Source organism: Coenobita brevimanus, chromosome 17 (assembly GCF_032717465.1).
Source record: "Coenobita brevimanus isolate Jiangsu-jjx chromosome 17, ASM3271746v2, whole genome shotgun sequence".
Lineage (NCBI taxonomy): Eukaryota > Metazoa > Arthropoda > Malacostraca > Decapoda > Coenobitidae > Coenobita > Coenobita brevimanus.
Window position 1 is genome coordinate 25,239,714 of NC_136970.1, and position 13,256 is coordinate 25,252,969.

At 41.1% G+C, this 13,256-nt stretch overlaps 1 protein-coding gene across 1 annotated transcript; it reads right to left on the reverse strand.

Annotated features, from left to right (window-relative positions):
* Positions 1–8,545: 8,545 nt before the first annotated feature.
* Positions 8,546–9,352, reverse strand: LOC145391134 (uncharacterized). The gene has a single exon (XM_080265817.1). The coding sequence runs from the start codon at positions 9,350–9,352 to the stop codon at positions 8,546–8,548; it is 807 nt and encodes a 268-aa protein (XP_080121943.1).
* Between the last annotated feature and the right edge of the window lie 3,904 nt (positions 9,353–13,256).

Below are 13,256 nucleotides of genomic sequence, written 5' to 3' on the forward strand. Positions count from 1 at the left end.
AGAGAGAGACAGACAGACAGACAGACAGAGAGAGAGAGAGAGAGAGAGACGATATAACGTTTGCGACAAAAACGCCCACCTGTCTAGGTGAAATGTAATTACTAAAGAGACATACATCAAAGAGTTAGGTGACAGCGTCGCCCATACCTCGTCAAGAGATAAGTTACAGTGTTAAGTTGAACCTTTTTCCCCTCCTAGCTCTTATGAAGGACACTCAAAAGAGTTCTGATAATAAGCTTTTCATAGTGACGTTAACAAAGTTATTGTGTAATATAAAACACGAGCACACACACACACACACACACACACACACACACACACACACACACACACACACACACACACACACACACACACACACACACACACACATCATCCACAATATAGAACCTTTTTTTTATGAAGTAGTATATTTTTCTCAAATCGGTGTTTAGAGACGGAGACGATAAGTTAACTAAGGTGTCTGAGTCTCGAAAGTATTCCAACTAAGAGAATGAATGGAGGAGAAGAAGGTAAGAGAAAGGCAGGGGACGGAGGAAGAGGTAATGGATTGAGAAAGGGGGAAGAAGAGGAGGAAACCATGGATACAAATTGATGATATAACTGGATCTAATTACCATTTATTTTAGATAGGTGTATGGATATTAGGATTATTCAGGTATCAGTGTCGTTAACAATTCTTTTAATTATTTTCTAAACTGATTATTTTTGTACGCCATTATTATATGATTCTTTCTGTGACAGTCGTGGAGTTTTTGCCAGGTTATATAGTTGTGGTTTTACTTTTTGCACTTTTGACCCTCACCCCCCAACACAACCTCTCCAGTCTCAGCACCAGAACGCCAAAAATCTCACCCCACCACCACCATCACAACCCACCAATCTCACTCCCACCACCACCAAAAAAACACCATTCTCCCCCCCCCCCAACAAAACCCACTACCCAAAGATACCCCAACCAAACTCCACCTCCCATCTGCTGCAGGTTATAACTAGGTAAACTTCTTTCTTTCCTTATAATTTACCTTTCCCTTTTCCTCTCATCTTCTTTCCCTTGCTTGTACCCTTTCTCCTCTCATTCCCACATCCCCTCTTCTTTCTACACTCTCATCTTACTTATTCATTTTTCGCTCTCTCTTGTCTCATCTCTCAGTCACTTCCCTCAATTTCCGTTGTCCTTCCTTCTTTCTTCCTTTGTCCCTTAACCCCTTTCATTGCTCATCACTGTTTCTGCTTCCATTTTGCCCTTTCCTTTTCTCCATCATTTCTTTTACAGCCTCTGTCTTCTGTTCCTCTCAGGTTTCCTTTTGCCGTACTCCTTTCCCTTCCTTCACCTCCTTTCCTTCTCCATTTAAACCACCTCTCCATTCTGTATTTCTCTCTTTACCATCTCCTCCCCTCATTTCCACCATTCTCTTCCTTTCTCTCCCCTCCCCTATCCTTCCCCCTTCTGTTCTTTCCTCTCCTCTTCTCCTCCATTCAGTTTTCTCTCAACCCCTCCTCCCCACTCTGTGTTCTTTCCTCACCTCCTCGTCCCTCCCCTTTCCCCTCATTTCCCTGCTTCCCTCCCCTGACAGCTTGTCGTAATGGCACCACAGAAAGTTAGTTAAGGGGAGGGGAAATGGGGAGGGGAGGGTCATGCGTCTGAAGTCAAAAGTTGGATTGCATCTGAGAGAGAGAGAGAGAGAGAGAGAGAGAGAGAGAGAGAGAGAGAGAGAGAGAGAGAGAGAGAGAGAGAGAGAGAGAGAGAGAGAGAGAGAGAGAGAGACAGAGAGAGAGAGAGAGAGAGAGAGAGAGAGAGAGACAGAGAGAGAGAGAGAGAGACAGAGAGAGAGACAAAGAGAGACAGACAGACAGACAGACAGACAGACAGACAGACAGAGACAGAGACAGACAGATAGAGATAGAGATAGATAGATAGATAGATAGAGAGAGAGAGAAGAGAGAGAGAGAGAGAGAGAGAGAGAGAGAGAGAGAGAGAGAGAGAGAGAGAGAGAGAGGAATAATTCAAGAAAAAGCAAAATCATAGCAACTAAAGAATATGTACACGAAAATGATTAAATTGAATGTGACTTGAATAGCACCAAATAATCCCTTAACGTTGCAGAAAAGAATGGAGTGTTGATCTTAAAAGAGGATTGCGAACGTAAACAGAAACAGAATGTAAACCACTTAGTAAAGGTTAATTGTTAAGGCTTTACTGTGCTTCTCTGTTGCTGGTGTAAGGGATTTTGTGGTGTGTTGTGATCTGAATGCAGTGTTTGTATGTTTTGTTATTATATTGTTAGGTGATCATTTTATTATATCGTTCATTTTGATAAGGAAAAAAAACATTACTTCTTAACAGTCTCTCTCTCTCTCTCTCTCTCTCTCTCTCTCTCTCTCTCTCTCTCCCCCGCCCTTTTCCGCTGCTCCCCCAATCACATCCACGACCATTCTTTCCTGGGATTTTTTTTTTTTTTTACCCCAACCTCACTGCAGTTCACTTGGTCAGCCACGCATCAACAGTAATGGAATTTTGCGGCAATACACTTCATTTTCTGCGGTTTTGTTTCACAGTAAGGGAATTTTGCTGTAATGCACTCTGATAATAATCTTTAATTTCCATAATACACTATTCCATTTTCTATCCTTCTATCTGTGCCTTCATCTATAGCTTCCTTTCTGGTCGTTCCATAGCTGCTGTTGTAGACGGCAACTGTTCTTCTCCTGCATCTATCAACTGTGGTGTTCCTCAGGGCTCTGTCCTATCACCAACTATATTTGTTTTTTTCATCAATGACCTAAGCTGTACATCTATCTCCACCCACTCATACGCTGATGACTCCATCCTTCACCTTTCCATTTGCTTCCCACAGCGTCCATCTTTGCAGCTGCATCAACAAACAAGGGATGAGGCTATGGCACACCTAATGTCTGACTTGGCTCATATCTCTGACTGGGGTAAAAATAACCTAGTTGTTTTTAATGCATCAAAAACTCAGTTCTTTCATTTATCATTCCGACAGAATCTTCCACAGAAGTACCCTCTAATTTTTAACAATATCCAGCTCAATCCTGCATCATCTTTAACATACTTGGGGTTTCATTCTCTCGGGATTTATCTTAGAAAGAACAAATTACCTCTCTTGTGAAATCTGCTTCCAAGAGATTGGATGTGCTAAGCCGACTCCGTACTTTCTTTACCCCTCGACAGTAATTGATTTTATACTTGGGTTTCATTTGCCCTTTTGCAGAGTACAACTCCCATTTGTGGGGAGGCTACTTACACACAGCTCTTCTCATCAGGGTGAGTAAAAGGCTTTTCGTTTCATTAACTCTCCTCCTGTTACTGGCTCCCTTCAATTTCTGTCTCTTCGCCGCACTGTTACATCTTTATCTCTTTTCAGTCGCTACTACAATGGTCACTGCTCCTCTGAATTGTCTCTTGCATCCCTGCACCACTACGGCAGGCACGTATCATCCATCTTACAACAAACTTTCATCCCTTTTCTGTCCAACTCTTTAATTCAAGAGTCAACCACTACTCCTAATCCTTTATTTATGCAATAAGTCAACTCTGGAACTGTCTTTCTCTTTCTGTTTTTCCTACTGCCTATGATCTCAAGCCTTTCAAACGCATTGTTTTCAGGCATCTCTAAATGGATGGATCTTGAATTTGGTTCTCTGTTATCTTGTTTTTGTTTTTTCTTGGAGGGAGCAATTTGCAGGCCTCTGGCCGTTGTTTCCTTCTTCTTTGCCTTAAATAAAAAAAAAAAAAGTTACTCTGACATTAGTTACATTATGGAATATTTCCGCAATACACTCAGTTGTGTATTGTCGACTTTTGTCCCTCCTTCATTATCCACCATCCACAAGTGTTGTGTATAAAGTTATCTATGTTATGAGCTGCATATATATTGTCTATCTGTCTCTCTCTCTCTCTGTCTCTCTCTCTCTCTCTCTCTCTCTCTCTCTCTCTCTCTCTCTTTATATATATATATATATATATATATATATATATATATATATATATATATATATATATATATATATATATATATATATGTTGTAATAGAGTTATAATGCATAAATCAGTCTATTTTCATGTTGCAGAGTGTGAAATGTATTAATCAGATGTTGTCTTGACACTCCAGTATTATATTAGTGAATTCTGGGATCCAAACTGGTGTTGTCTTTTTGTGTGAAAAGTTTGCTAAGCCCCATCTCCATTCTGTAGTGTGCCTGATGGCTGGTGTGTTGTGGGTGTGTGGGGGGGAGTGAAGCCAGCTGCTTTGACGGTGGATGGTGTTAGCTGAGAGAGAGAGAGAGAGAGAGAGAGAGAGAGAGTTTTCCTTTTCTTTCTCCTCTTTTTCTCTCCTTTCCTTTTCTTTTCCAGTCCACATTTCTTACTATACCTTATTTCTTTACTTCCCACCCTTCCCTTTGCCTTGCCTCCCTACTCGCTCTATGATTCTCCTCTTCCCCTCAACCTCCCTCCCTCCTACCCCTCCTTCTCTACTCCCTCGACATATACAAATTTTCTAGAAGTTGTGTGTGTGTGTGTGTGTGTGTGTGTGTGTGTGTGTGTGTGTGTGTGTGTGTGTGTGTGTGTGTGTGTGTGTGTGTGTGTGTGTGTGTGTGTGTTACCATCACATTCAAAAAATATTTTTAGGATTTCCACATCTTGCTTATTTCCTGTTGCATTTTTAATCATAGTTTTCTTAAACAGGGTAAAGCTCATCACCAGAAACCAAAACAGAAGGTATCACATGTTTATTTTTACAGTATATTTTTAGTTTTAGTTCTTTACTCTCTGTGTATTCAATTACTAACTTCTTATTTAAGTATTTTCTTTTATTAAAGTTTTTTTTTTTTTTAATCTGCTAAAGGGCATATCTTGGATCGCTATTGTGTTTTGATTAGTTTTTTTCGTTGTTTAAACTATCCAGACACATTAATAAACTTTCATGATCCTTGGAAACACTGTTTTTTCTCATGCACTGGTTACCTGTAATTATTATTTACCATTGAGAGGAAAAACTTGGATATATTCGTCGTTTTCTATAATTCTTTTCCTTCTCAATGTTATCAGTTATTACTACAGCATTTTGGAGTGAAATCGTGTTGTCCAACCGATAGAAAACATGCCACACGCTAAAAAGTTATATTTGACAGTTGAGTGTGAGATTGGTGTGTAATTCACCGGGTCGGTCAGGATCACTAGATGGTCGTGATCGTCAGCTTTTACCCTCTCGGAAGGGAGCTGAGAGCTCATGTAGTCCGATCTAAGGGCAAGGCTGTGACCTTCACACACGCACACACCCGTCCCCTTGCTCAAGGGGGACAGTAACTACCCACTTCGTCAGTGAAACTTTTCGCAACCTGAGCGAGGAGCGAACTCCCATCCACCAGTTGGCAAGCGAGAGCGTTACCACTGCACCAGCGAGCGGTGTGTGTGTGTGTGTGTGTGTGTGTGTGTGTGTGTGTGTGAGAGAGAGAGAGAGAGAGAGAGAGAGAGAGATAGACGACAACAGATATAGACTGGATCAGCCAGGGGGCAATACAGTTAGATGGTTTGTGAGAGTGAGGAGGTACACTGAAATGGGGGCGGTAGTCGAGTCAGAGATTGGTAGTATGTCAGCTTGGAATTAGTCTTTCACTGCCTGTCGTCTGTCAGAGTGAACTTCTTTACGGATATTGGATGGAAGGTCCTTTGCGTGAGAGAGAGAGAGAGAGAGAGAGAGAGAGAGAGAGAGAGAGAGAGAGAGAGAGAGAGAGAGAGAGAGAGAATGAATATCGTTATATTATCAAACGGCGAAGAGAGTGTATTGTAATTTAAACTATCTGTCTATCTAATCTGCTGCCAGCCGCTTTCATCCATAAGAGGGAGCCACAAACAAATCACCTCCATATCGCCTTGTTCCCCCCTATTTCATTGCCCTGATCCCGGCTCACAGCCCCCACTCTCATATACAGTACCTCTCCATTCCACCCCTCCATCTCATCCTTGGCCTCCACTTCCTTCTCTCCCTCTCCATCTCACTCACATACGCTCTCTTCGTTAGTCTCTTGATCTCCATTTATCTCCTCATGGGCAAAGCATCTTAATGTATTTCTCCTAAATGCTTTCTATCACATCCACATCCACACTACAACGCTCCTTCACTTCCTCATTTCTCAGTCTGTCTCCCCATGCAACTCCACATGCTCCTCTGAAATAATTAATTTCCACTGCTTTCACATGTGACTTGTGTCCTTCTCACAAGGTCCAAGCTTCACTTCTATACGTTACAGTTAGTATAACACTACTGCCATGCAGCGACGTTTTTACTTCCATGCTCACTTCCGTTTCATGTCATTGCCATGAAAGAACCAGCAACCTTTCTTCTTTGCTGTACCCTTTTAAGCACTTCACCCTCCAAACTTCCATCCTCACTCATCACACTACCCAAGTACTAACATGAACTCACTTCCATTTCCTCATCATCCAACCTCACTGTACAGTAGATCCAGTGACTTCATTTCTCGCGATAACCTTAACTTACTCTTCCCTACATCCACCTGTAGATTCCGTTTCTTACACACTCCTTCAGACTCATTCGCCATGCCTTGGAGTTTCCCTTCGACTTCAATTAACAATACAGTATCATCTGCAGACAACAGTATAGGGATTTTCCAATCGCTGCCCTTTCTCATTAGGGCCACTCCAACTCCCACTGCCCTACCTTGTATCTCGTTTACAACCCCGTCCATATACAGATTGAACAACCATGGAGACATGACAAATCTCTGTTTCGATCCATCATTCAAACAGAAAAATTCACTCAGTTAATTATCCACACTCACTGTGGCCATAGCCCCCTTATGCATATTCTTCACGGCACTCAGCAACTTCCTATCTACTCCATGTATTCTTAATAGTTTCCACATTCTTTGACTATCCAGCCTGTTATATGCTTCCTCCATTTCCATGAAGGTCGCATACAACTTCTTTCCCTTCTCTAGAGAAATTTCCAGTAAAGACCTAAGAATGAATATCTGACCTACGCAACCTTTTCCCTCCCTAAAACCTCTCTGTTCTTCTCCAACTAATTCCTCTGTTATTTCTCTAATTTTGTCAATAAGTGTCCTACCATATTTTTTTCATATTGCATTAAGAGGTCAAATGCCCCTATGACTATGACCCACTTCTTTTACCCCCTTTCTTTTGTACAGGTGAATAATTATACCTGACTTCCAATCTTCCGAGACTCATCTTTCCTCCCAGGCCAATCTGCACATCTTCCAAATCCATTCTACTACTATCTCTCCCCCATGCTTCAGCATTTCACCGCACCCTTCATCAATTCCTGGGGCTTTCACCATTTTGACTTTCTTAATTGCTTCCGCTACTTCCATCTTACTGATTTCTTCTTCTCTTTTCACCTCCTTACTTCCCCCAGCCATTCCTCAGCCACTTATATTTGCATTACTTTCATTCTCTATGTTTAACAGTTCCTTAAATTTTTCTCTCCATCTGCTCCCTTATTCTCCCTTCACTATCAACGAACCATTTTTATCTTTCATTCCCCAACTAATTTCTTTATTACTCTGTCTAACCCTCTTTACCTCTTTCCACAACATTTTCTTCCATTTCCTCCGCTTTACAGTCATATTCTTTCCAAATTCCTCATCCACTCTCTTCTTTCTCTCCTACTAATCATTTCATCTCTTTCTTCCTGTCATCGTATAACTCTCTTTCGTGTGTCAACTTCCTCCACGCCCCTGCTTCCCATCCACTTGTTATATATGCTTTCTTCTTTTGCGCCACAGCTTGCCACACCTCTTCATTTCACCATGCTGTTCCTTGCACCCTCTTTCGTCTTTTCTTCAACCCACACACCACCTCACATGCTGCACAGATTTCTTCCATGAATATCTTGCACAGACCTTCCACCTCCCCATCTGCTCCAAGTCATATTTACCCAGTCGCCACTGCACTTCTCTCGTATATTCTGCCATTTTTCTACCCTCTTGCAGCCTTTCTACCCTTCTTGTATTGAAATTTATTCCATTGGAAACATTAAGGCAGGAGGTAATAGAATCTATGGTTAATGGGGTAACAAATGATGGTCCAGAGTAGGGTTGTAAAATTCCCGGGAATTTTGAACTCGGAAACTTTCCAGGGGAATTTTGGGAATTTATTGGAAATGTTGGGAATATTCGGGAATTTTCGGGAACTTTCAGAAGGTTTTGAAAGCCTTAAAAATTATAAAAGAAATGAGGTGGCCCCTTATTCCTGAGGAGAATTAAAAGTCATATGTAAAGAAAAATGTTTATTTCAATCCAAATATAACTTCCTAAGCTTTAGATAACCTTATCTCAAAATGTGTGGCGTTATTCAGTATGTAAGCTGAAAACCTTGTTTGTAAACTAAAATTTTACTCAAAACTGGTCCCTTACAGTAATATGTAAGCAGAATAAGAAAGCAAAACTTATCATTAATTATCACTGGCTATGCCATGCAAGTTAGAACAATAGAGCAGATTGTCTCAATTTTTCACTACATTTATTTCTCATTTTGTTATTCGATAACTTCGGTTTCCTCTGAATCAGATGACAATGAATCTTCCATCACTTCACTGTCTGAATCCATTTCACTGGTGCAGATGGTTAAATTTTTCCCGTCCATGTCATCTTCAAACAGTTTGAGATTAGCACGAATGACCACCAACTTTTCCACTCGATCATTGGTAAGTCTGTTTCGCAGTTTGGTGTGTGTATTTCCATACATAGACCAGTTTCTCTCTGACGAAGCGGATGTCGGCGGTATCTGTGAGAGAATACTTGCTACTGATGATACTGGTTCCAAGCTGCAGAGCCCTTTCCACCAAGTTGCTTTTGAAACATGCACAGCTGACTTCCAGACACCATCTGATTTCCAAATACCATCTTTGGCACGAAATTTTGCCAGGCTTCCCATCACTTCACCAACGTCAAGATTCGTATGAATGGCCATAGATGATATGACAGAATATGCACTGCCAACTTTTTCTTCATCAATGTCTTGTCCTTGGCGCACAGGATCAAGGATGTTTGCTGCTGCATGTATTGGCTTTATGCAAAACTGCATTCGGTTCTCAATATATGTTGTCACAGATGCCTCTTCTGATTGGAGTAAAGGTGATGAAGGAAGAGCTGCAGTTATTTTCTGCTTCAATCCAGCAAAGAGACGTGGTACATCTGAGAGCACTGCATCATCTTTTTCTATTTCCTGGATAGCAGAGGCAATAGGCTCTAGAATGGCCAGTGAGCTACTTACACGCACCCAGAAAACTTCGTTGTCTAAAATCAACTTGCGTATGTTCTTATCTACACTGAGACTTTCCATGATGACCAACTCCTGCAAGCCCTCTTTCCCTTCAATTAGACTGTTCAACATCAGAACTATGCCTCCCCACCTTGTTTTACTTGGAAGTTTAAGAGATGAGTTTTTGCCTTTGAGTTTTTGCTTAGAGGAAAAAGTTGAAGACCGTATCTAATTGATATATATATCCCTAAATTGCTTTACTTATTAACACACAGAAAATTTTGTGAAAAATGTGAATATTCCTGAAAATTCCCAAAATTCCCGGGCCCTGAAAATTCCCGGAAAGATTCCCTGGAAAGTTTCCATTTTCCCGGAAACTTTCTCACCCTTTGCAACCCTAGTCCAGAGTGCCATTACGGTGGTAATGAGAGGAGGCAGTGGCCAATGGTGCTGTTGGGAGATTTAAGAAGGTCATTTGGGTGAGGAGGCAATTATTAATGAGAAACTGTATACTAGATTTCTTCCTGGTTATTACCCAATAATACCTATATATCCGGATAACATGACACTCGCATGCTCTTCACACGCTCACAAAGGGCACTGTACTGGTGATAAAAGAACAACAGATGGTGACATCCAGGGATGGATGTGTTAGCAAAACTAAATCAGGATCTCAGTGCATGTGCAGGTATTTGTCATTTGTTCCTTGGACTTGGCCAAATTTTCGAAACTTTATCCTTGGCTCTTACAGACATTTTTTGCACAACGTAGAGAGGATTTCTATAAGAATTGCGGTTACATAAAGGAATCCCTCCAGTTTCAAAAGTCTCTCCAATGCTGAATGAAATCATCTGAGTCGGCCATAAAAAGAGTACACCATCGCAGTGAATGGGTTTAAAACATACTTGCTGAGAATGAGGCAGATATTATTAGTAAAAATAAACGTTGTTATGTGAGTGGAACAACACACACGTCAGTCACAGTACCATGGCTACCGCCTGTGAACTTACAGTGGTTCATACACACCATGCACACACACTTTTTCGTTTTGTAATAGCCACTACCTGGGTTCAGATCCGGAGTGAGCTAAGATTAGGAAACGCCGGCTGTAACTCGGTGTAGGATCCAGGTAGTCCCCTGAAATTACTGCTGATTTTTATCATATTTGCACAAACTGGATGGAATATGAAATTATTTTTGTCGCTCAGGAAATAATCTCGCTGGGGAGAGGTAAAAACATATTACTGTGCTGTCGCTAAAATCACACGCCTTCCTGACTTGGTGGATAAGTCATTCTGCCTCATAATATCTGTACTGAGGTAATAATCCAACATCTCTTTGGTAAATAATTCTGTTTGCCTTATACTATCTGTGTTTAGGTAGTAATCCAGCATCCCTTGGTAAATAATTCAGTTTGTCTCATTGTATTTGTAGGGAGGTAATAATCCAGCATCCCTTGTGAATAATTCAGTTGTGTCATTATATTTGTAGGGAGGTAATAATCCAGCATCCCTTGGTAAATAATTCAGTTGTCTCATTATATTTGTAGGGAGGTAATAATCCAGCATCCCTTGGTAAATCATTCATTCTGCCTCAGTATCTGGACTGAGGTAATAATCCAGGATCCCTTGGTAAATAATTCATTCTGCCTCAGTATCTGGACTGAGGTAATAATCCAGGATCCCATGGTAAATAATTCATTCAGCCTCTATATCTGGACTGAGGTAATAATCCAGCATCCCTCCCGGCACTGACCTTGTGCTGCACACCCAGGTCGGCTGCCATTAATTAGTCATCAGCAGCAGTCAGTCACCCTTCGAAGTTATCCTCGACTCTCTCGAAATAGTCTGGCAGGAGAGGCAATAATTCATGGCCTCAGACCACAGTTTCTGCCCCAGTAAAATCCTCTTCCATTTTCTTACTCTTAGTTTTCTACTTATTACATGTTTTCTGCACGAGTTAGTATACAGCGTTTGCTGCCATATGTTGCTAAATATAGATGGAATGAAGATCTTTCAAAACAGAATAACATCCAGAATAGTTGACGACAGCTGGCTGAGTTATACAGTGTAGTGAAATAGTTATTAGTAGAAATTATGTGGTATAAAGGTAGATGATAAATTTAAGTAAATAATGTCCGAATTACATATAATAGATACATGGGGGTTGCCAGAGTATGAATAAGAACCGTATTAGTTGAATAACAAAGACCAGTTTGAAGAGCTTTGCACTGCGTACACACAGAAACATAATATTTTTAGACTTTCTTTAGTAGATTTCATATGCTCAGTAGTTGAATTACAATTGATGGTGATTCAATAGCCATTATAACAGTACTTTTTTACACTGCATTTATTTACTCATCAGTCGCTTCATGACACCACCACCACCACCCACATGATGTAATTGCTCACAGACAGTTAACCAGTAACAAGACAACACAAAATGGAATATTATGACAATAAGAGTGACTTATTTTTATTTTTACACTGGCAATGCAGTGGAAATTTTGTTTATGATCGTGGCAAGTCCTGATATTATCGATTTATATTGCTGAAACCTTCACCGCAGCAGACACAGTTCTAAGTGGCTTAAAACTGTGTTTGGTGGTATTTATAACTCCCATCCTTGACTGACTATTCTCTTCCTCCGTCTACTCCACCGCTTCTTTAAAAGATCACAGAAGACGTCGGCATATTAAAAAAAAAAAAAAAAAAATCAGAATTCTTGAAGGTAAAGGGTTCAATTTTATTTATTCTGGGCGCTAATTCGGAAGGTTTGTCACTGGCTATGAAGTTAAAAATTATTGTAAAACTGACGCAAACCGACAAGAGCAATTTCAGCCGGATATTTGTCCAGTATAACCTCAAAGAAGCTACATTTATAAAACGCAGAAAATGTGCGAAAATTCATCCATCCATAATTACAGTAAGCAACCATGAACGTAAAGTAGAATACTTTGAAATATTGTCGGTCAACCCTAGCCATACCTTTGGCTCATCCAGACCCCAGAGTTGTATCCCCACATGCGTCCCTCCCATTCCCACTTGAATTGTACCACCACTTGCCTTCCTCCTAATCCCACGTGGGTAGTAGCCTACTCCCACGTGCCTTCCTCCCAGTTCCACCTGGATTGTATCCCATTGGCCTCCCTCCCAGTCCCATCTGTACTACACCCCCATCTGCTTCCCTCTCAACTCCACATCGATTGTACCCCCACCTGCCTCCTTCTCAATTCCACATGGATTGTACCCACACCTGACTTCTTCTCAATCCAATCTGGACGCGTACCCCTACTTGCCTCCATTCCAATGTCACCTGTATTTTACCCCCACCTGCCTCCCTTCCAATCCCACCTGGACTGTACCCCACCTGCCTCCATCCCAGTTCTGCCTGGATTACTCTCTAACTCGATTATACCAAGTTGAGCCCATTACTAGGATATCAGGAATAAAATATCCGTGCACACCCACACACACACACACACACACACACACACACACACACATATATATATATATATTGTTACATAGCCTATGATTTCATCATCCTTTGTGTAATTCTAACGTACAGTATGCTGCATGTTTGATCACGAGCGTGTTCTACCTCACTTCCCCCCTCCTCCCTTATAGTAAAGTCGTTCTTTCTGTTGTTCAGAGCAGGGGTGTCAACTCTTTGTCCCCTCTGGCTTCATTTGCGCGTCCTTCTTACAAGTTGTATCAAGCTCTGCCGGCCCCTATATAATGAGCTCAGTCTCTGCATTAATTGCCACTTAGATATACTCTTCATTTTGTTCACATCTCTGTCCTCCCCTGTACAGTTGTTATTATTGTGAGTGCTCATGAAGTCTCCAACCATCCAGCAGCTGTGTAATTTGAGTATAACTGTTGTTGCATTTTTTCTTGTAATGTGTAGCGTAATGTGTTAATTCTTAGGCCTAGTAAGGTTTTTGTGATTCATGTGTTTTGGGTGTCAGCCCTTATTA